General features: G+C 39.8%; 1 protein-coding gene across 5 annotated transcripts in view; it reads right to left on the reverse strand.

Annotated features, from left to right (window-relative positions):
• Window positions 1-24,393, reverse strand: part of LOC127658658 (protein TANC1-like) — a 260,584-nt gene that overhangs the window by 23,802 nt on the left and 212,389 nt on the right. For 2 of the 5 annotated variants that reach the window (XR_007972434.1, XM_052148061.1), the window contains exon 18: window positions 5,532-5,610. The exons of 2 other annotated variants lie outside the window; for them this stretch is intronic. Coding sequence is in view for 2 of the 3 variants with exons in the window: in XM_052148061.1 (XP_052004021.1) it covers window positions 5,532-5,610 (79 nt within the window). In the remaining variant the exon portion in view is untranslated. Of the gene's footprint in view, window positions 1-5,531; window positions 5,611-7,778; window positions 7,965-24,393 lie in introns of all 5 variants that reach the window. One more of the 5 variants, XM_052148063.1, reaches the window with a different exon arrangement.

The raw sequence follows: 24,393 nt of genomic DNA on the forward strand, positions 1-24,393 counted from the left end.
TTTTCTTTTTTAATTTGTGTTTTAATCAACATCACACCACAAATGCTGTTGATTGAACTTAACATGTATTGAACCTGGAAAGGATAGTTCATCCAAAAATTATAAATCTATCATCATTTACTCACTCCCACGTTTTGTCCATGGAACACAAGAGGAAATTTTAGTCTCAGTCACCATTCAGTTCCATTGCATCTTTTTTCCATACAATGACAGTTAATGGTAACTGAGGCAGCAATTCTGTCTAACATCCATTTTTTGTTATAAAATTCATTATTTTATACATGACTGTTGCCATAATGTCAATTTATTAAGTTACGTGTTGGTTCATTTATAAAAGGCTTAAAGGAATAATAATAATAATATTGATTACCACACAAAATTATTTTGACTTTATTATTATTATTTTGGCAATAAACGTTACAGTGGAAGTGAATGGGGCCAATAAGTAAACAATAAAATACTTCACTGTAGACACAAGACGTAGACAATATGTGTGTTAACATGATTTTAGTGTGATAAAATCACTTACTAACCACATCTGTGTTAAGTTATAACCAATTTTACAACTTTGTTGCCATGACAATGTGATGTCAAAATACCCTAAAATGATGATTTGCACACATTAATTCTTCTGTTAAAATGTGGGTATTATTTGAGCTGTTAAGTTAAGTGACTTTATTGAATTATAAGCTTCACATTTCTTTGCCTTCACATTTTGTTACTCTCTCTCTCCATCTCAATGGCCTTCTTGTCACGTGTTACCAGACTTGATCTTATATTGATTCCCACACGTGTGCTCCACACCTGGCAGCACTCTCACAATACCACGGTTTCTTTTTCTTTACATTGCGGTGGTTTGCACATAAAGCCATTGAAGGTCAAACAACTGGATGTGCAATTAAGTGAGATAAATAGCCATGTCTGACATTAATGGACTCGTGACTACAGCCAAACACAAGGCTCTTGGTCTACAGCAGGCAGGTTCTAGACCAGGGTGATATGTTCAATATTCAAGACACATTTGCAATGATTTTGCTTGTGTTTGCAAACACAGCAGTGATTTCAAAGCACATTATTTGGATATTAAATTTCCTAAAGAGCGTGTCATTAGACTAGCTTTACGATCCGTTCTTGTCATGTGACTTGTGAGTATTTAAACAGAATTTCTTATTTGCAAAAACCGCATTAGAGCTGGTATGTTTGATTCATTTCCGTGAGTCAGTTCAAGCTATTTCAATGAATTGATTGATCCATAACTCTGATTCACACTTTCAAGCCATTTTAGAGCAGATTCAGAAATGTTGGAGCCATTTGATGGATTTTGTTGGCTTCAATTATTAATAAGAATGATCCAAATCTTAACAAAATTATGAACTAAACTGTATGTTTTTATATTATGTTTAGGATGATTGATTTGATTGATTAAATGCCAAAGTTGTCATTGTTTGGATATGAGATGTCGATTAATTTGGCTCGTTCATATTTGTTCATATGGATGTAAAGGACGGCCATTTAACAGGGTAAATAACAGATATTCATCAAATAAATAAGCTAAATAACTATAACCACTTATCACTATTAATGCAAGTAAAAGCTTAAAGCTTACAGAGTGAAACAAAACTGCTTTTGCGCTTCCTGGACACAGATGACGTGCTTCAAGTAATCAGAGCTCTTGAAATCACATGTCAATCAGCATTAAGAAGTGCACAGCTGTTAGATTAAAAATATTGTGGGGCGTGACATGTAGAGCGCAGCATCCAACAGTTTGATAAGCCTTTTTACAGCTAACCATATTTATTAAAGCAGTGTCAGATAGAATTACCAGAGGTGGGAGCAAGTCACACATGTTCAAGTCTTAATCGTCAAGTCTAGAGTCTTAACCAGCAAGTCTCGAGTCAAGTCTCAAATCTATACCAGCAAGTCTCGAGTCAAGTCTCAAGTCTAAACCATCAAGTCTCGAGTCAAGTCTCAAATCTATACCAGCAAGTCTCGAGTCAAGTCTCAAATCTATACCAGCAAGTCTCGAGTCAAGTCTCAAATCTATACCAGCAAGTCTCGAGTCAAGTCTCAAATCTATACCAGCAAGTCTCGAGTCAAGTCTCAAATCTATACCAGCAAGTCTCGAGTCAAGTCTCAAGTCTAAACCATCAAGTCTCGAGTCAAGTCTCAAGTCTAAACCATCAAGTCTCGAGTCAAGTCTCAAGTCTAAACCATCAAGTGTCGAGTCAAGTCTCAAGTCTAAACCATCAAGTCTCGAGTCAAGTCTCGAGGCTTAACCATCAAGTCTCGAGTCAAGTCTCAAATCTATACCAGCAAGTCTCGAGTCAAGTCTCAAGTCTAAACCATCAAGTCTCGAGTCAAGTCTCAAGTCTAAACCATCAAGTCTCGAGTCAAGTCTCAAGTCTAAACCATCAAGTCTCGAGTCAAGTCTCAAGTCTAAACCATCAAGTGTCGAAGTCAAGTCTCAAGTCTAAACCATCAAGGTGTCGAGGTCAAGTCTCAGAGTCTAAACCATCAAGTGTCGGAGTCAAGTCTCAAGTCTAAACCATCAAGTCTCGGAGTCAAGTCTCAAGTCCTAAACCATCAAGTCTCGGAGTCAAGTCTCGAGAGCTTAACCATCAAGTCTCGAAGTCAAGTCTCGGAGGCTTAACCATCAAGTCTCGAAGTCAAGTCTCGAGGCTTAACCATCAAGTCTCGAGTCAAGTCTCGAGTCTAAACCATCAAGTCTCGAGTCAAGTCTCGAGGCTTAACCATCAAGTCTCGAGTCAAGTCTCGAGGCTTAACCATCAAGTCTCGAGTCAAGTCTCAAGTTGCTGGTTTTCAAGTCCTTAAACTTGGACTTCTGACAAATACTCTCCAAAACACCTCTCAAATAAACTTTTGGATTATGCATAATAACAGGAACATTGATCACAGCAAAGGATTAGATGTCCGACAGTTAACAAGCGGCACTTTAATGGCCGTAGCATGCATTAAAGGACTAAATGTAAAGAATTAAAGAGACAAAACCTGTTCATGTGGAACTCTGCACAAATATAGCTTCCTAGATTTATACATCAATTATTGTATTGGCATTAAGATAAAGGTGTATTTTTTTTATTACATTAAAAAAAAAAACATTTTTCATCAGGGTGCCGATTTTAAAATAGTTTGTCTCAAGAATCGTGATTTGTAACAATCGATTTTTCCCCCACCCCTAAATGATATGCCAGAGAAGTTAATCGCCAATATAAATGTTTGCTGAGAAATCCCCCTCACACAACAATAATTGAATACACTGCATGGACAAAAAATAAAGAAAGTTGCATACTCTAATCATTTGTTGGCCGCCTTTAGCTTTGTTTTGACAACCTTATGCAAAGTCACAACATTTATTGCATACATTTTTGGCCGAGATCTTGTATTGATGACGGGAGAGTCCAACCACTCCATAAAGTCTTCTCCAGCACATCCCAAAGACTGGTGGCCAGTTCATGTATGAAAATGCTCCCTGAACCACTCTTTCACAATTTGAGCCCTACAAATCTTGGCATTGTCATCCTGGAATATGCCCATGCCATGAGGGAAGAAAACATTCACTGATGGGATAACCTGATCATTCAGCACATTCAGGTTGTCAGCTGACTTCATTGTATTGCCGCATACCATTGCAGAGCCAAGGCTTTAGAAGGCAATATATTGTTCATTTCAGTGGCGGCTGCTGGTCTTTCAAAGAGGGGAAGCTCATTTTCGGCCTACATTATAAACTTATTTACCCTATTTTTTGCACTAAATCAATCTTAGGTGTTGATCTGCCCTGCTGTTTAATTCTAATTTTTTCCTCGTAAGGAAGATTCTTCAAATGGCTTCGCCAAAATCAGGTCGACAATATTAGCACCGCCTGCCATCGCAGCGCAGTTTCACCCGCACGACGCTAGCCTAGCCTACTGTATGAATGAATGAATGAACGAACTAACGAACTAACGCTCTAAAAACAAAAATATATTAAACTTGGTAAAACTGAAACAAGGAATGTGGTGTATAATTGTGTGAAATGTATTATGCAAATTGACTAGCAATTTCGCCAAACAAATATAAAGAAATAGGTTGCAGCAGTTTGTCTTTCGACTACACTTGAGAAATCCGCGATGGGACTGAGCGTAAATAGCTTCAGTGACTTCTTATAGTACAGATTCGCTGTCAATCAAAAGGAGATGCAGTCTTTCGACAGATCCTCCAATCATCACGCTGAAGCCCGGAGTCCGGCCAGCCCACTCTCATTCACCCCCAGAGACGCTTGAGCGTCCGTGGGCGGACATAATCGCAGCATTTATCCAATGACCGCCTATTTTCGAGCACTGAAAAAACTGTTCAGAGCAGCCCCATTGAAGTCAATGGACGCCGGCTTCAACAGGGAAATGCACTGACGCTACGGGAATGTATGAGAAGTAAATCGAGTCAGCCGACCTGCTATATGTAATGTAGCTGATTCTGAACGAACTCGTCTTCGAGATGAACGTGTTCTAACGCATTTTTAGTCAATAAATTGTTTACACAATAGTACATATTTGACCATTATTTTTTTGACATTATAGGGGAAGCTGAGCTTCCCTTGCAGTCTTAAAGAAATCCCCACTGGTTCATTTCCATTTTATTGAACACAAGCCTATCACTGGTCTACAGTCCACCTGTTATGCAATTACATTTGTCAATCTGACCAAGAAAGATTTATTATAAGTGCTTTTCTAAGGACCCATAAATGAACACAGGCATCAGACGGATGCATTTGGATCATCTCACTTTGGTTGTGTTGCATCATGAACGCACCCTTTTTTTACATCACTGTGTCAAGTTAAACGTAGTTTAAAGCATAGTAAAACACTTCTCGAGATCCCTGCATCTTGACCTTCGCTCCGTCCAGCTGTGGTTTAATGCAAGGACTCATTCTTATCTTGTGCTGGTGCAAATGTCAAGCAAGCCTGAGTGTGGTTTGTTGTCAGAAAAGTTGCGTGTTGCCTAAACATCTGGAGTTTTGCTTACTGCCCCCTGCTGAAAACAGGTGGAGCTTCAAGTCTGAATTGCTCCGATGGTATATTTATATAATTAATCGCACTGAAATACACGATAAATTGACATGTCTTTTTTTATAGTTATATCACCCCATACTTTATTTATTTCACAAATAATTTCCAAGTACTCACACATCACTGCAACCTTCCTGTTTTCCAAAAGGAGACCTTTTGAATGCCGCAGGTAAGTGTAAGTATGAGTAAAACAATCTGTCCAAACAATATGGCAAAAATACACTGTGTTCAATGTAACAACGAACCAAGAGACGTTCAATTCTAAAGAAAACATTCTGAGATGCCAGAGGAAACCTTTTAGACTAAACTGCATCAACTCTTTGGGTTGTTAAAAAGTGATTTTCTGTAGAGCTGCAATCAATAACAGCTGTAACTGTTACTTGTAATGGAACAGAAATAAAGACAAAGTAGGAGGGAAAGACAGTGAGAGCAAGAGAGAATAAAATGTTGGAGAAAAACAGAACGTACCTGTTTCACCCCAAAGCGTGTCATGAGCATCAATCTGTACAGTCAGTTCATTATTCAACGTCAACAAGCCTTCCAGCACCTGCCAAAACACCAGTTCACATCAATGACATACAATAATGCCAGAAAGTGACAACAAACTCTTTTAAGTTTTAAGGGGTTACGACATACATGGGTTAAAACAAACCTTACAATGATACTAATGAGCTGAATCAAATCAAAGCGTACAAATAAACAAATAATCTATAAAAGAAAACACCTGTCAGTGGAAAATTCACCAACAGTACCAAAATCAAAGATGCCTTTTTTTTTCTCTCCACAACTCCATAAGGGAAAATAAATTTTATTAGATACTAGTCACCGGATTAGCCGAAGATCACCAGGTTAGATGCATCAAATCTTCCGAGGCACTATTTTTTACTACTTTTGAAAGGGAAGCAATACTAATTACAGATGATTTATAAAACATTTATTTAGAAAATAATGTTTGTGAAATCTGCCACAGCATTATTTAAATTATTTTTCATGCCATTTTTTTCATCCTAAATAGCATACAAAAACTAAAGCTGTGATTCATGATTTTATATGTCGGTCAGATGGTCTCTTCTTGTCTGAGTGGGTTCTTGGGCAAAATAACCTGCTAGCTGGGCCAATCAAATGGAAGTAAAGAGAGGCATCTCACTAACAAAGTGGTTCCCAGATGTTTTACAGTAGTATAGCCCTCCAAAATGTTAACATCATTTTGCACACCCCCTCTCTAACACATAGATAACGTTCACACAAGGTATTTTGGAAATATGTATATTTAAAGCTGATGTAATTCCTACGAAGCTAGTGCCACCCCCGTGCAGGACAGGGCTCAACTGGTGGTGGTGGGGTGGAGGAGGTTGCCGTGTTAGCACACTGAAACAGCAATGTGATAGATTGTGAGCAGACTTATAAACAACGGCTTACATGTGATTGGCTAGGAGTTACCAAGCTAATGATGCGATGATGCACAGCTGCTAGTCTTCCCGCTAGAACTACGCTGCGCTTACATTACTGTCACACACGCTTCCTTTCTGTGTAAATTAGTCTTTAGAGATGCTTAAAGTGTCTGGATCACAGTGATGCTGTACAGTCCCGGCAGGGTGTGTCAAATATGATGGTCTGTTGCATCCTCCTGTGCAATTGCTGTGCAAATAGCATTCAGCAGCAATTTTGTTGCCTGAACGGCATCATTTAGTGAATCGGGTGCTAAATGAGCGCAGACAGTGCGTGCAAAAAACTGTGTTTTTACTGGCTGCAATTCATTCTTAGTGAATCTCCCCACAATGTTTTTAAAACAGCTTTCCGAATACAAGCCTCATCTGTTACTGTTCAAACAGTCATATAGTCACACTCCCATCTCACATCATTGGTTGAGAAATGTTGTTGGGGTGGGTCTAAGCGGGTCACTCAAAACAAACACAGGAATTGTTATAGGACAGCAGGACACAGTACCAGCACTTTATAATAAGAGCTGCCGGTACGCCAGAATATCTGCCAGTACTGGGTTGGGTATTGCGCATCATCGACTCCATAATGTGTGGACTTTTCAGATGGTTCCTTACCATACCCCCTGCAGAGTTGAAACACTGCTCTAACACATGCTGAATTAATAAGTGTGGACTGAAGTGTTGATGCTGGTACAATCTAAAGGTACTTTTGTCAGTAAGGTAAATGAATACACAAGAGCTGAAACTGCTCAGCATTAAACACTGACCTGTTGCCATGGCTGTTCTCCCATGGCAACCGTATCCTTAAATCACCTATAATATGGAGGGCTTTATTATAATTCAGTGAGATGAAATTGCAGCCAGTATGCATACAAATCCACAGCACAGTGTGCAAACATCCCCATTAACTCGTATGTATGCGAATATATTTCATTATATACTGTTTTGGTGGCACGAGGGGGACCTACACAATATTAGGCAGGTGGTTTTAATGTTGTGGCTAATAGGTGTATATACAGTATATACATCGATCAGCCACAACATAAAGATTACTTTCGCTATGAGATTTCAATAGTTAAACAGAGGTCTTATATCGATGCTTGAGGCTTAGAACTTGAAAATATATACAGTTTGACCAGATTATTTCAACTGGACAGTAAAAGCAAAAAAACTCTCCAGTGTGTGAGCGCACTCATGAACGTCAACAGGATTATTGATTGAATTGCAATGGAAAAAACACATCACTCCAATACTTGCAAGTGTGTGTGCTTACATGTATATGTCCCATACTGCAGGCTGCTATGAGTCCCTGCTGCAGTGCTTTGTTCTTTAGGCTGAGTTCCATCTGATGACCTTCATCACTCCAGGTCAACTCCAGCAAACAAGTAATGACCTCAGGATAACCCCGCAGAGCCGCATGCACTAATGCACACTGACCACTCTTGTCCACGTGATCCACCTGACCGCAAACAAAGCGTCGAGATTTAATTAAGGTTTAATTAATTAAATAATAAGTACACATCAGTGAGGTACACCTGAAAAGCTCAATACAAAAACACAGACATTCCATTACTGCTACATGATGCATGTTACTTTAACTTTTCTTCAAGCAACATTAAATCAAAATGTCCTTCTGAACACACATTCTAAATTCTGAACACACATTCTAAATTCTAAACACGCATTCCATTTCAGATGATGTTACAAATCCCTTTTACTTTTCAACCCTTCCCCTCAAACCATCTGGCTGTGGTATGTAACGCTTTCGCCATCCATTCAATTCCTCTCATTCGTGTTGAATAAGCTGTTTCACTCAGAAATGTGTCAGATAATGTCGTTAAATGGACTGCACACAGCGTTTCATGCTGACTCATGTAAGAATGAATTCTAGTTAGAACCGATATTTCTGTTTGTCGCTTTTTGCCAAAAAAAAAAAGGCAAAATTTGAACTTAAAAGCATCGGGGTGCCAGAGGATGGTGTCTGTTATTTGTGCATGCTGTTTTTTAGTTTTTTGTTTGTTTGTGAAAACTAAAAAATTGTCAATAAAAAAAAAAAATATAAATTAATGTTTTTTTTTTGGATTGGTCTATGGTCTACACTTATATAGCGCTTTTTTTAACCTTAGAGGTTACCAAAGCACTTTACACTGTGTCCCAATCACCCATTCACACTCACACACCAATGGCGACAGAGCTACCATGTTAGGCACTAGCCTGCCATTGGGAGCAACTTGGGGTTCAGTGTCTTGCCCAAGGACACTTCGGCATGTGGAGTCATGTGGGCCGGTAATCAAACCACCAACCCTGTGATTGGTAGCCAAACCGCTCTACCACCTGAGCCACAGCCGCCCCATTGTGACAGATTTCATGTCAATTAATCTAATTTTCCCCATCAACACCCCAGAACATTTGACTTTTCTTTGTTTTTGTCTTTAATGGTTATTTTTGTTAGATTATTATTACATACAGTACTGTGCAAAGGTTTTAGGCACATCAGCTAAAGATTTGTGAGATCAAAAAGGGTTGAACAGATATATAACAATATATATATATATATATATATATATATATATATATATACAGTACTGTGTAAAAGATGTTTCACAAAAGCACTTGTCTTAAGATGGTTATTTATATCTTCAGCTTTAATGTGTCTATAGGAAACATAAATGTTAGACTCCCAAACATTACTTTTGCAAATAGAAAAGATTAGAATAGAAGAACAGGGAGTCCTGCAACAGATGGCATTGCCCTCACAGTGCCCCCCACAGAACATCGAGTCAGTCTGAGATTACATAAAGAGAAGCAATCGAGACAGCCGAAATATATAGAAGAACTGTGGAGAATTCTCCAAGAAGCTTGAACATCCAATCTGCCAACAACCAACAGAAACTGTGTCCAGGTGTATCAAGAATAATTGGGGCTGTTTTAAAGGCAAAGGTGGTCACACCGAATATTGATATGTTTCAGGCTTGTTTATGGTTAAAAGTCCCATATTATGCACCAAATCTGTAGCATGCTATTTCTATCATTTCTGCAATTGTTCCTCAAACTGTGAATCTGAGGTAATCCGATATTTTCTTCATATTGACAGCAGGTGTATGAGTGAACCCAAAATAACCAAGAACAATTGCCATTACACGAAGTTACCAGACTAGCTAAAAAGGATATTTATTGACAAAATATTATATACAGCAAGTGTTATATGAAAACAGCTTATGAGAATATATTGATATATTTTGAGTTTAAATGAACTAGTATTCTACTTCCTTGACTGAAAAAGGCATGTAGGAAAATACAATTAGGCTACAACACTAGTTAAAACCATCATTATAAAATCATGAAGATTCACTAAGCGAGTCAGCCACGTACTAGAGCGTGGTTGAGAAGGGTTGAGTATGGTTAGCTAACCGTGCCAAGAACCCCAGGCTAAGACAATCGTGTGCTGCCGAACGCGTGCTCTAGTGGAAATGCTACTTTAACCGTACCATGCTCCGAACCGTTTGGCTCGATGGTGGAAAATGTCTGTACCTTTACAGTACTTTTTTAACTAAAGGCTGATTAATCGGATATCAGCCCTTTCCACCACCTTAAGCCCTGTACACACATGCAACGACTTTATCGCTTGAGACGGGTGATGTGGGCTCCACTGACACCTTCTTCACTCCTATTGGTTGCCGCTCCCGAAAGTCGCTCCTCATTTGCATAAAGTACAACTTTTCTCAACTTTGTTGTGTTGCCAAAAGTCACCAGCTCTAATTGAAAATGAATGAGATGAGGTCGCTGGAAGTCGCTGCATGTGTGTATGTGGTTTAGTTATCGTATCGGCAAAAACGACACTCGGTCGACCAATAGAATTAATTAATCCGTATGAAGGATTCTAAAAGGATTCATAAATGAAAGTTATATGTATTCAGTGTATTACAAATTTCTCTCACCTTGGCTCCTCTCTTACAGAGCAGACTGACCAGTTCCAGATGCCCAGCAGCCGATGCGTAACAGAGTGAACTCATGCCATTCTCTGAAAGCACGTCAACATTCGCCCCAAACTCCAGCAGCAGGGAGACCATCTCCTGATGACCCAGGTGAGACTGGACGCAGAGCACTGGGGAGTTGTTCAACACCTCCGTATCGATAGTTGACATTCAGCCCCACCCAGCATCAGCAAACGACTCACCTGTGGACAGGTATCAAACAGTTCAGAGACTGATATTACTTATAGTATAGGAAAGACCAAGGCTAGTTATCACATGACCTATACATCAGCAAGTCAAATGTCCTATAACATTAAATGTGTGTTTTGTTTTTTTTGCAGAGGTTTTGTATGTTGTTTTCAAACACATCAGCAATTTGAATATTGTTTGTAAAATCAAACCTCCAAAGTGATGATCATATCTGTGTTACAGCTCTTGGGTAAATAAGTGAACGTAATCAAACCAGACACTGGGTACCACACCTGGAGTTCGCTAGTTCACTAGTTTGAATCCCAGGGTATGCTTAGTGACTCGAGGCAGGTCTCCTAAGCAACCAAATTGGCCCGGTTGCTAGGGAGGGTAGAGTCACATGGGGTAACCTCCTCGTGATTGCTATAATGTGGTTCATTCTCGGTGGGGCGTGTAGTGAGTTAAGCACGGATGCCGCGGTGGATGGCGTGAAGATTCCACACGCACTAGGTCTCCGTGGCAATGCGCTCAACAAGCCACGTGATAAGATGCGCGGGTTGACGGTCTCAGACGCGAAGGCAGCTGGGATTCGTCTTCCACCACCCGGATTGAGGCAAATCACTACATGTCCACGAGGACTTAACACATTGGGAATTCCAAATTGTGAGAAAAAGGGGAGTACTCGTACTCGTTCACCTCCATAAACTGACTCATATCTCTCGTTCACAGACGTCTCTCCCTTTTGAAGCCAATGAGCTATTTTTTTAAGCACGAGACTGACTCTTCATGCCTGTAAAGCCTGACTATAGCATGAGCCAATAGCATTCGTTTGCAGGCTGTGAGGCAGCATATCATTTGGTTCGACCGACTGAACGAATACACCCTTCACTAAACCAAACGAGTCATTCGTTTAAGTCTGAACAAGATGATAAGTCTCATTCATGAATGAACTGAATATACTGGTATACTTTAAATGTACTGGCGAACTAAATGAATGACTTGGTCATCTCGTTACGTGAATGAGGATCTGTCGACTGACTGAGCGAGGAGAGGCATGTCATTGGTTCAGTTCGGCATGTGAGTCAATCACTTTAATCAAGGAGAGAAAGGAGTGAAATGCAATTAAGACCAGTTGTAGACAAGCAATTGATTAATTAAGGATATTTAGACTTGTTCTGGTTATGAATGATAGTAAATATATTGTAACACATTTACTAATGTTAATAAACAGATATTGTACAGTGATGACAAAATAAAATATAACAACATTTATATCAAAATTAACACACCTGTCACACCGGTGAATTGTGACCTGGACATGTTTCCATGGGAAACACACTGTCACATTGTGCTGGGAGGAAGAATGGTGTGGAGGGGACGTTAAGATGAATGTTAAAAGCAGAGGAGAAAAATAAGATCATTTTTGCTTAAAGGTAAAGTCCATAATTGCTGTTGAGTCTCATTACAGCAGTGTGTCCTCAATAACACACATTATCTACCAAACAAATCACTGGGCTGACTTCTATTAGATGACCTTTACTTTATTTAATGAATCTAAAAGGGCTTGGTAATTACTTAAAATGCCAAGCATCCATTACATTTTACCGTTTTCATTTTTGAATCTTACGTGAAAATGGAAATGGATCAAAACCATGGTGAGGACATGCGGAGGAATTCACGGCAGCGTTTTCAATGTTTTTTCTTCACAGGCATCATCATAACACGTGTTTAAGACCCCAAGAAACATTTTGATGAACACAACTTTCTTCCATATGAAAATGCATTATTTTTATTGAAACAGGAAGTTGAGGTGTGACATATCAAAGAGCGTTTTTTTTTAAATAATGAAGCTGACAGCTACACCCATGTAAACATCAGCAGTTCTGCGTTCTAATTAGGAAGCGTCTTTAAAGGAAACACCCGGCATTACATCTTTAATGCAGTTTATATTTAATGCGTTATAGCTTTATTAAATATCAGATAATACAGAAGCAGATCATGTAATTAACTACAAACTCCGGAACTGGCATTTATCTGTGCGATCAGCGCCTCTTCTATGAGTTGTGAATGTCCCGATCTGAGGGGGGGAGACTGAAACTGCACCCGGCTGAGACACACTTGACGGCCTTTGTTTCTGAGCATTGTTTCTGACCATGTCCATCCCTTTATGGCCACCATGTACCCATCCTCTGATGGCTACTTCCAGCAGGATAATGCACCATGTCACAAAGCTCGAATCATTTCAAATTGGTTTCTTGAACATGACAATGAGTTCACTGTACTAAAATGGCCCCCACAGTCACCAGATCTCAACCCAATAGAGCATCTTTGGGATGTGGTGGAACAGGAGCTTCGTGCCCTGGATGTGCATCCCACAAATCTCCATCAACTGCAAGATGCTATCCTATCAATATGGGCCAACATTTCAAAAGAATGCTTTCAGCACCTTGTTGAATCAATGCCACGTAGAATTAAGGCAGTTCTGAAGGTGAAAGGGGTCAAACACAGTATTAGTATGTGTTCCTAATAATCCTTTAGGTGAGTGTATACATTCTCTTAAAGTCTAAATATCTTATATGTTGCTTCTCAAATAAAAGCTTATCTAGTTTGAAGGAATTTTAGACCATTTTTAATGGAAAACAAGACAAAAACACTTCGATAACAAGAAGATTGCAGTGAATTTCTTTTCCGAATTAAACTTAATAAAAAAATATAACAAATCCCCTTTAATTCAGTGAATGTCATTTAGAGATATTTTTAAAAGATGATTTTGTCCTCTTTACTGTTAGTAAGCACATTTAATACAACCGTTAAAGTTGGGGCACAAGCAGAATAATCGGTTAAGAGCTAATGATTAATCGTTGTAACAATCGCGAATAGTCGAACAATCGTTAGATGAATCGATTATCAAAATAATCATTAGTTGCAGCCCTAATTCTAATGATGCCCTCTCATTATCAAACGTCTGCATGGAAAACTTTAAAGTCATTCTGGTGGGGGTGTAGGCACGTAAGAGGTCAAAGGTCAGTGGCAAATACTGCACTCTAATTGGCTTCGTCTATGACTTATTTGTCTAGGTGCAATAACATATCAGCACCGAGACGGTCTCAAATCGACAGCTAGAGACTAGAGTCTGAGACATAATCTTGTAGCAAAGAGTTTTGTCCAGGAAAATAATATTATACACAAGTACAGGCCGCTTGTTTCTGCTAAGGTGGAAATCCCGTTTCGAGAGTGTGTTGTGTGTTCAAACCTTGACATTGGATGTGTAGAGGTTTCTCAGGAGGCCAGAGCAGCAGATAAACCATCAGTACTGCAGCAGATCCATAATGCCTGGAGAACACTGGACTGACACACCGGTCTTCTTACTTAAACCCTACAAAAGAAGCCACAAGAATCAACACATCGAAACTCCGTACAACACTTTAAGTTTCTCCATATTGTCCACATTCACACTGCATCTAAATTTGTTTGTCTCCTCTTCTGAAAGCATGTGCAAAGAAGGTCTGAGCTGATCTACTGAAGTAGTCCTCTAAGGATTGCATCTTTGATTTCCTCAAAATAGCACGTCTTGCCAATTTTTGCATTTTATACAGAGAATACATAGAACACCGATTGAAGACACGCTTTAATGTGAAACTGAACGATTTCTCATGACAAAAACTGTTTTATTCTGTTTTGTTAGAACTATATGTCCTAACTGATGATGAATACGAGATTAAAATGAACGCATCATGATTATAAATAAACTATTTTCTTAACCTCATGCACTTTTCGGTCATTTTTGACAGAATGGCTTCAATGATAATTCGTTTCGATTTGATTTGGTATAGGATTCTTGATGATTTTCATTCTATTTGAGTCATCCATTCATTCCATTCCAATCATCAACCTCGTCCCAGTCCTTGAATCATTCGTCCATGTCCATCATTCCATGTCCATTCCATCATTCCATCCATGTCCATCGTTTCATCGATTCCATCGTTCCATTCCATTCCATCATCCATCCATCCATCACATATCACTTGTGTCCATGTTTACCATACCATTTAGTGTTCACACCCCTGATTTGTTCATCTCCTTTCCTTGTCCACCGTTCACCATATGTCTTGTTCCAACTTGTTCCAATCATACAATTTTCCATCCAGGTAATAGCACTCGATTCAATGATTCCAGTCCATTCTCAACCACACCATGTCACCTGTCCACGATCCACCAACCATGTTCATCCATCCTGCCTGTCGTTCTGTCCTGTTCCACAACCAATGAGGTTCCAACCCAACCCGACTGAGACCCAACCACCTCCCAACCTAGCAGAGTTTCAATGTACTTGATACTAATAATAATGGTAGCTCATAGGTAACTCATATTACAGGAGCCCAGAGGAGGAGACACATTTAAACAGCAGCTTAACAAGCATGAAACAAAATTGCAATTTATGTCTCCAGTCTTTAAAATGTATTCTCTCAAAAATAGCTTGCACCAGACAGGTTAATCTAGAACTATAATGCACCTTAAAGATGTGGCGCTTTTAGGATGTGGTGGCCCAACTCCATAGTCTGCTGCCTGTTTAACTTCCCTTCCTGCCTGGACAACATGAACGCAATCAGGGCATGACCACTCCTGCAGAGAAACACACATTGTGTTAATGCATGTATGAATGAATAAGACTCAGATTTAGCAGCAGCAGCAAACATTTTTCCAAACTTATTATCTGCCTTAAACCTTATTTATTATATGCACATAAAATCAGATTGGATGCTAAAGTCCTATGTTAAAAATAAGGAGCAATACTTGATATCAAGGCCAAAAACTGACATAACATGTACAGCAAGTATAAAATTGCATAACTTTTTGTGCTCATGCACCACACAGTATTAAGTATGTATGTGTGACTAAGATTATCTTCACATAACAAACAGGTTGGATTACATTCACATTTAGGACAATTTACACTCTATCTTTAAAACTGAGGCCCCTGGTCATGTCATCATCTATGAGATCAATTGAAAACGAAAGGTCTGCATAATGCAGTAGTATGATGCAAGGCTGTGAAACGCTGCTGGCATGAGCTTGGTCCTGAACTCAACGCCCCTGTAGAAGGCAGGAGGAGTGTGGCTTGCTTTTAGTGATCATCTGCTCCTGCTGGTGTTAATTAACTGAATTAAAATGCCATGCATGAATGCAGCAGGCTTTGATCAGCTCTGCATTTCCCTACATTGAAACACATTTCGTCTTTATCATTCTTTTCTTTTCTGCCTCTTTCAGCAGCTTGTATATGACAAAGCAGAATTTGCAATGAGAGCAGGATAGGGCAGATGATTTCACAAATGGGACTGGCTCAGCCTCAACTCACTACACAACACTCCTCACATTTATATATGCTGCTCTAGGCACCTGTAGCTGCCATATAGCATGCATGGATGATGCAACACAGCCATAGTGCCATGACATGCCCACCACCCACCAGCCACAGGAGTGAGGAGAGTAGAGTGATGTAGCCAATTCAGGGATGGGAGATTAATACGGTAGCTAGCGATAGATAGGGGTCACTGGGGGAATTTGGCCAGGCACCAGGTGGGTCTACACCCTCACCCCTACTTAGAAGTGTCCTGGGATTTTAATGACCACAGAGAGTCAGGACTCCTTAGTTTAACATCTCATCCGGCGATGCAGCTCTTTACAGTATAGTGTCTCGCTACTTATATTTAGTATTAGACCTATTATTGAATTATAGATTCCATTCCATTCCACTCATCATCATTCTTCCATCCATTCCAGTCCTCATCGATGATTCCATCCATCATCCATTCCATTCCATTCGATGTTCTAATCAAATCATTGTCCATCGTTCCATTCCTGCACCACAAAGGAATACATATTTACATAACTGTTCTTGTTCATGTTCTGTTCATACGAACGATTATGTTCATGACCAGTCATTAAATACGAAGTAGTTACGAAATGTCTTACCACATTTACTAAACACACCATGAAATGAAGAGTTCGAAACTTCATCTCCTCATCATAGCACCATGCTCATTCCACACCAGCCTGAAAGGTACCTTCCATCATGGTCTCCACATTTCATTCTCATCATATGAATTGTTTACTCTGTTCTGAGGATTTTGCACAGTTCCGAAAATTTATATACCTCAGCTGTGATCATATCGAAATTAGTATTAAATATATACCATACTAGAAATGTTGTTTTTCACTATTTCTTCTACCAAATTTCCATTTACGCGTCGCAGCATTTACCAATGAAACGATGTTCTCTAAAATTTATATTTTCATGAATAATTTGAGCAATATCATTGTTGCACGCATGAAGAGTTACCATGAATAGCTTGATGATTTTCGTTATTTATGATGATGTGCGGCATTTCTACCAACGCATTATGCCGCGGCAGCGTACGTTATAGCAGCATTATATGGATGGACATTCAGTGAAAGCGCATACGACACAACTGAAAGCGGTGTATACGTAGAATACGGATGGCAGCCGCCAGTTGAAGCAGCGCTGGAAATACGCCCGTTGCCACGCCTACGCCCGCTTCCTTCATACTATTTTTTGTTTTGTTCTTCAAATTATATTCCATTCTTGAGTCCATCATCATTCCATTCTCGATTCATCATCATCATTCTTGTTTCATTCCATTCCATGTCCGTTCATCCCCGATGAACGATTCCATAATGTTCTCGATGATTCCATCATTTTGTTCTGTCTCACCTCTTGAGGAAGATTGTTTACACTGCCTCTATGTTCATTGTTTACACCATGCCCTTATACAATAAATTAATGAAACAACTAATTTATTGTGGATTTTAAATTTTGTTTTTAAATCATAAGCCATTAGACAAAGAGGAATGATAAAAGGGAGGATATTATATGATGAAGGGTTGTCATGGCGATTGCACAAGCCCGCATACGGATGAGGAGATATTTCTATATACCGTTCATCATTTACCAATGTTGTTGATTCCCATTCTCATTTTCAGTGCGGATTTTCCATGTTCTATATACCATATGCCCATCATACGCCACCACCTTCCACCATGCAGTTCACCACCTCTGGCCTCACCATGCCTGTCATCCATGGCAGCATGAACAGATTAGTGGGAAGTGATGGATGGGATTTTTTGGTGAGGGTTATACATGAAGATGACACCCCTCTGGACACCATTTTCACAGAAAACAATTCACCTTCCACCATTCACATTCCATGATTCCATACGTTCAATGAATTCATTCAAATCATTCGATATTCATTAAACCATGTTCCCGCATCATCATTGTTCTGCATACCAGCCTATTGTCCACTCTCACCATGTTCCACATTCCAATAACCACTTGACATAGTCATGGTAATTAAATAAGGACATACACACCATGGAATCACCCACCTGTCCCAACCTCCACCGTCCCATGTCTCTCCAAACCCCATCCTGTCTAGTTCCACCCGTTCCACCATCCTGCCTGTCCACCAGGTCACCTACCATCCATCACGTCCAACTGTCCTTCAACCTGCCACCACCAGCCCGAGCCCCATCCACCCACCTCCAACCCATCCGTTCTGTTCCCAACCCCTGAACCAACAACCCATGCCCCAACCATTACCACAACTTCAAATGGATGTTCATAATGAGGTGACAGAAACAGTTCATTTGCAAAACGATGATGTGTTTTGAACCCAATGAAAGTTTGACCTTGGGACACAATTCTTCAAACATAGCCCTTGACATTCAGAAGTTACAGCGCATTTCGGCTCTCATTTTAAGAGAAATTACACTCTTTCTGCAGTGTCTCCTGGCAGCATTTCATAAAATGATGGTCATTCAGCTGCTCCATCATGACAAGGCGGGCTCCTTCAAGATAATGTGCATGACGAAGCGGATGGAAAAGCACAATGGTTTGCATTTTCTTTTGTCGAATTATTAGAATGTGCTTAAAAATTGTAAACATTTGGATGAAAACAGAGGTATTATTATTTTTCATGATTAGTTAATTGTGGCAGCTGTGATTGTAATCTTGATTACTTCTTTGATTAATTACTATAAATTAGGGATGTCCCCCGATACCATTTCTTGAGAACGAGTTTTCCATATCAACAGTTTATTTAAATTTTATCATCTAAATGGTGTCTTAATAAAATAATTCATAATAGAAAATTGAACTGTCAATGTGCTCTTTCCCCCCCCTTTTTTTTTTTGTTGATGTGTATTTTATCCCCTTTTTCCTACCATTTTGGAATGTCCAATTCCCACTACTTAGTAGGTCCTCGTGGTGGCACGGTTACTTATCATGTGACTCGTTGTGCATGACAGCGCGGAGACTCACAGCATGTGGAGGCTCATGCTACTCTCCACGATCCACAAACAACTCACCACACGCCCCATTGAGAGAACCACTAATCACCACCACGAGGAGGTTACCACATGTGACTCTACCCTCCCTAGCAGCCGGGACAATTTGGTTGCTAAGGAGACCTGGCTGGAGTCACTCAGCACACCCTGGATTCGACTCGCGACTCAAGGGGTGGTAGTCAGTATCAATCCTCGCTGAGATACCCAGACCCCCACTCAATGTGCTTTTTTTTTTACAGAACCTCAAAGAACAATCCAAAATACAACATTGGGGTTATTTTTGGAAAATAAAGTGCTGCATAACCGAAAGCATTACAGATGTGAGATATTGTTTAAATATAACACAATATTATTGATTTATTATTATTATTATTATAGTAGTAGTAGGAGTATTAAAGTGAATATTAAATGACTATAGAGTAGTAATATATCTTATATATATATAATATATGTCTTACTTTTTCCCATTTAAATTGAGCTTTTGAGCAGATAGCACAAGTGCAATTTTCAAGCAAAACATTTTAGAGAGAAGATTGTTAACTTTCAAGTGATTAAAAATTATAAAATGTTTATAGTTAAATGTAGACGGGTTCCCCAAAAAGCATGGGGTTTTATATAAACTGATATCTGCTGCATTATGTATAAGCACCACTTTGTCTCAAAGTCATCAGAGGTCACAAGATCAACTGGGATACCACACAAACACAGGCTCTCTCTCTCTCTCTCTCTCTCTATCTCTCTGTGTGCTACATGGCGAGACCTCTGCTGAAATACAGCAATGCAGAGGTCTTCTTCAAAGGCTGCTCTGCTCTGGTGCATTACACCGCAGCAAATAAAGAGAAAGCTGCTCTGTAACTGATATTTATGTATACGCTTTAAAATGGTGCTTTTTATTTTTAAATTGATAATTTCAGCCATTGTAGCCAGTGATTCAAAGTGTTTAATGCAAGAACTAAACTTATGTAATAATACAGCACACCCTTCTCCAGGGCAAGTTACTTATTTGACTGGATTAAAAAAATTAAGAAGAACAAGTCATTTGTGCAAGAGAAAGGTGCTGGCACTACTTGAAATTTTGTAAGCTGAATGAGTGTTTTAAAAATTTGAACACTTGCATGGAAATCTGGAATCTTAAGATCTGAGTTCATGCCATAAACATTTGTATTACAAGACTGACTGACAGTTCTAGCAACTGACCAAACGTTTTCCACAGTGGCCCCGGACCATGGGGCAGTCCTTTTGTCGAGCCCTGGACAAAGTGCAATTTTCCAGGACATTTAATGTGCCCAACAAGTGCAATATTGAAGCATAAATACACACGTCTATTTAAATCGAGGTTTTATTTTGGAGTTTGTTTTTGACAGTGCTTTCTCACCTCCAGATAAGCAGTTTAACTTGAGGCCCAGTGTGCTGTGCACTTCAGAGTGCTCTCTGTCATCGCACACACTCAAGAGCACCGTGATGATTACGATGAGGTGTTTTCAGTGTATGAGCGGCCTGCTTCACACATTCATAATGAAGCAAGCTTCACTTACCGATTATATATTTATCTAATTAAATCAGACTTTTGCAGATTATCACACTGGGACATATTGCAATTTTAATTTGATTAATTGTTCATTCAAACATTCATTTTCGTCCATATATGTCATATTTCATTACATTTAGTGTTTTTAGCCAATTATATTTTTATGACTAGATTTTGCGATTCCGACCACATACTACATGTTGTAATCGCGGTATAAGCAGACTCTGATCATTTAATTATTTATGAAAAATAAATTCAGATCCCGAGGTGTGAATGCTGGATCACTATGCAAACAACTGTGGGAATTCTTTTTTATATAAAAAATCAGTGGTCCGACTGTCATAGTTGTCTAAAGTTTATAACTCAAATGTTTTTGTGGTTAACACAACAGCAATGTTGGAATGAAAATTTGTATTTTGCACTACTGTATAAAATATTAAACTATTTTCTTGGAGCAAAGTATACGTGACAGAAGATGAGCATAGAAAGTATGCGACAGGGATTCGTTCATGACAGTCAACCCAGGGTTACTACAGCTTAAGGCAAGTTTTGATTTAAGACTTTTTAATGCCACTTGGAATTAAATTTAAGACCAACTTAACAATAACCAAAATTGAAGAAAAAAAACAACAACAACATCAATTACTTATGGTTAGGGACGATTTTGACCAAATGTTTACTGTAATGTTTTACTTTGTCGCTGCAGGTCGCCAGTGGCTGACGATTAGGTCGCTAGTGGGTGTTCACACTACTGGTTGCCTAGTAACGTTTATAAATGACATTCACGGATGCCATTCCATTGCTGTTGACAGCGAATCAGTTTTCTTGGCGCTAAAAGCAAACATTTTGGAGGGAAAAAAATAAATCTAAATGGAATCAGTACATAAAATGCTTTATATCAAAGATGAACAAGAAACAAGGCGTGCTGTTTGCCATAGCGGCTGTTTATCTGCCACGAAAACGCAAACGCTGGTCTGTCTTGGTCCACAAAACCATTCAATCTCTGAGTAAATGGTAAATGGTCTGCACTTATATAGGGCCTTTTAACCTTAATGGTATTTAAAGCGCTTTACACTGTGACACATTCACCCATTCATACACACATTCACACACCAATGGTGGCAGAGCTGCCATGCAAGGTGCTAGCCTGCCATTGGGAGCAACTTGGGGTTCAGTGTCTTGTCCAAGGACACTTTGGCATGTGGAGTTGTGTGGGGCGGGAATCGAACCACCAATCCTGCGATTAGTGGCCGACCCGCTCTACCAACTGAGCCAACTGAGCTCTATCGTCTTCTCTCAGTATTGGCTGTCGCTCCCATAAGTCGCTCTTCATTTGAATAAAGTTAAACTTGTCTCAACTTTGTTGCGTCGCTGGACACGCCCACAACTGGTCGGCAAATATCACGACAGCTCGTGACGCTGGAAGTCACCAGCTCTCATTGAAAATGAATGGGATGATGTCGCTGGCAGTGTGTACGCAGCTTGACTGACTCTTTTGTATTCGACCAACTTGTGAATGGTCCTACACATGTTCATGGGCACACTTTGGATCTTAATCTGTCCCTTGATTTGTCTATCTCTGATATTGAGATATGTGACATTACTTCTGCTGATGACAAGCCTGTATTGTTTTCTGTTTCTCTCCTACGCCAAACTGTGAAATCCCATATTCCTATTCGCTGGTCTCGTACAATTACTTCTACCACAAAACAAGACTTCACTGATGCATAAACAGAGGTATTGCAATCCTCTCAGTCTGTTTCTCACTTACACTGCAGCGCTGAGGAGAATATTAATGCTTTTAACTTCACCTGCACCAAGATCCTGAACTCGGTTGCTTCTTTGAGGGTGAAATATGTTAAACCAAAACCAGATCCTTGGATGAACGATGCTATTCAATCTTTAAGTGGATATGCAGAACAGCAGAATGAAAATGGAAGGACAAACTTCAGGTGTCATTTGAAATTTTAAGAGATTCATTATCTAAGTGAAAGCAGCAAGGACAAAATACTTTTCTGATGTTATTGCTAATAACCGTCATAGGCCTGGAGTCCTTTTACCACTTTACTTTCTGTCAATACGCCTCGTGACAGTGAAATTTCCCCAACAACATGTGACCATTTCCCCAATTATTTTATTGATAAGATTGCAGATGTCAGATCACGCATTCAGAACCTCCTGTGCGATTCATCGCCTCCAGCTATTTGTTCTGCCGCTCTGTCAATTTGAACCTATCGAACAATTCAAGCCCCATGATGTTATCCCGACATGACTTCTGAAACTAATTATAGACATGGTTGGACGTAGCATTTGTCTATAATAAATGAGTGTTTGGTTGCTGGGACTGTACCGAGTACTTCAAACTTGCTGTACTGCAGCCTCTCCTTAAAGAAACATAACCTTGATACTGACCATTCTCTCCACTTTTAGACTTATTTCTAAATGAACTTTTATCTAAAGAATACTTGTCCAGTTCAAGTACAAGGTCTTCCAGTCTGGTTTTAGATCTCAGCACAGCACCGAATCTGCCCTTTTAAAAGTTTTTAACATCTGTGGCAGGGGCGGAGGGCGGGCCGGGTCGTGATCCTACACACCGCGTCCCGTGATTAGGCTAATCAAGCCTCCCGAGAGGGATAAAGGTCGACTGCAGAGGATCGTGCGGGAGAGAGAGATTTACGGATATGTCCGTCATGTGTGTGTTTGTCCTTTGTTTCAGTCTAATACGGGACCGGGTGTGTAGGATCACGACCCAGCCCCGCCCTCCGCCCTGCCACAATCTTTTTAACTGTTGATTCTGGGAATTCTGTGATTTTGGTGCTATTAGATCTTAGCGCAGCCTTTGATACCGTGGATCATGGCATCCTTATCTCACGCCTTGAGCAGTATGCAGGCATCCGTGGTAACACTCTTAGCTGGTTTAAATCTTATCTTTCAAACAGAAGCTTTTCAGTTTGTTTTGGTGAATTTTCATCTGTCTCAGCCCCTCTCACCTGTGGCGTTCCTCATGGCTCTATTGTGGCTCCCGTATTGTTTTCGCTTTATATGTTACCTTTAGAAAGTGTGCTTTAGAAACATGTGGTATCTTTTCATTGTTATGCAAATGATACACAAATGTGCTTACCTTTGTAATAAATGATGGTAACACACTAGAACCTTTACTGAACTGTCTAGAGGTTCTCAAATCGTGGATGTCTTTACATTTTTTATGCCTTAATGACACATAAACTGAGATAATTATGTTTGGTACCTCTCATTCTGCTAGCCCTTTCCTCAAAACGTTTGTGAGAAATCTAGGCTTTGTATGTGACAGCACCCTGAAGTTCGAACTAGCTTTTTTCAATGGAGACTTTTAACTAAAGTCAAGCCTTTCTTGTCATTAAAGGACCTTGAAAAGGTCATTCATGCATTTATTTTTGCCCTTCTGGATTACTGTAATTCCCTTAATATAGGTGTTAGCCATGCTTCCCATTACAAATGGTTAGGGCTGGGCGATAAAACAATATCGATATATATCACGATAAAGAAAACCCACGATAAGCTTTTAAGGAATTTTCGATATTTACTGCGTGTCGCTAAAACACAAGCAGTTCGGCTTTCTCAGGCTGAGTTTCCACTGGGGCGGACGAAATCCGCTCGAAGGCGCTCACAGCGCTTGGAGAGAGTTCGCTCCGCACCGCTGCCAATCCTACGATCCACCTTGCGAGCGTGACACTCGGCTTTCATAGGAATTAATTGAAAACGCTCTCAGCTCCTCAACGCGCAGTGGTAACGTAGGGTCAGACTGGATGAACTTGCTAATGCTAGCTGCCTTGCTAACGATCCATCCGCAC

The sequence above is a fragment of the Xyrauchen texanus genome, chromosome 18, assembly GCF_025860055.1.
Source record: "Xyrauchen texanus isolate HMW12.3.18 chromosome 18, RBS_HiC_50CHRs, whole genome shotgun sequence".
Lineage (NCBI taxonomy): Eukaryota > Metazoa > Chordata > Actinopteri > Cypriniformes > Catostomidae > Xyrauchen > Xyrauchen texanus.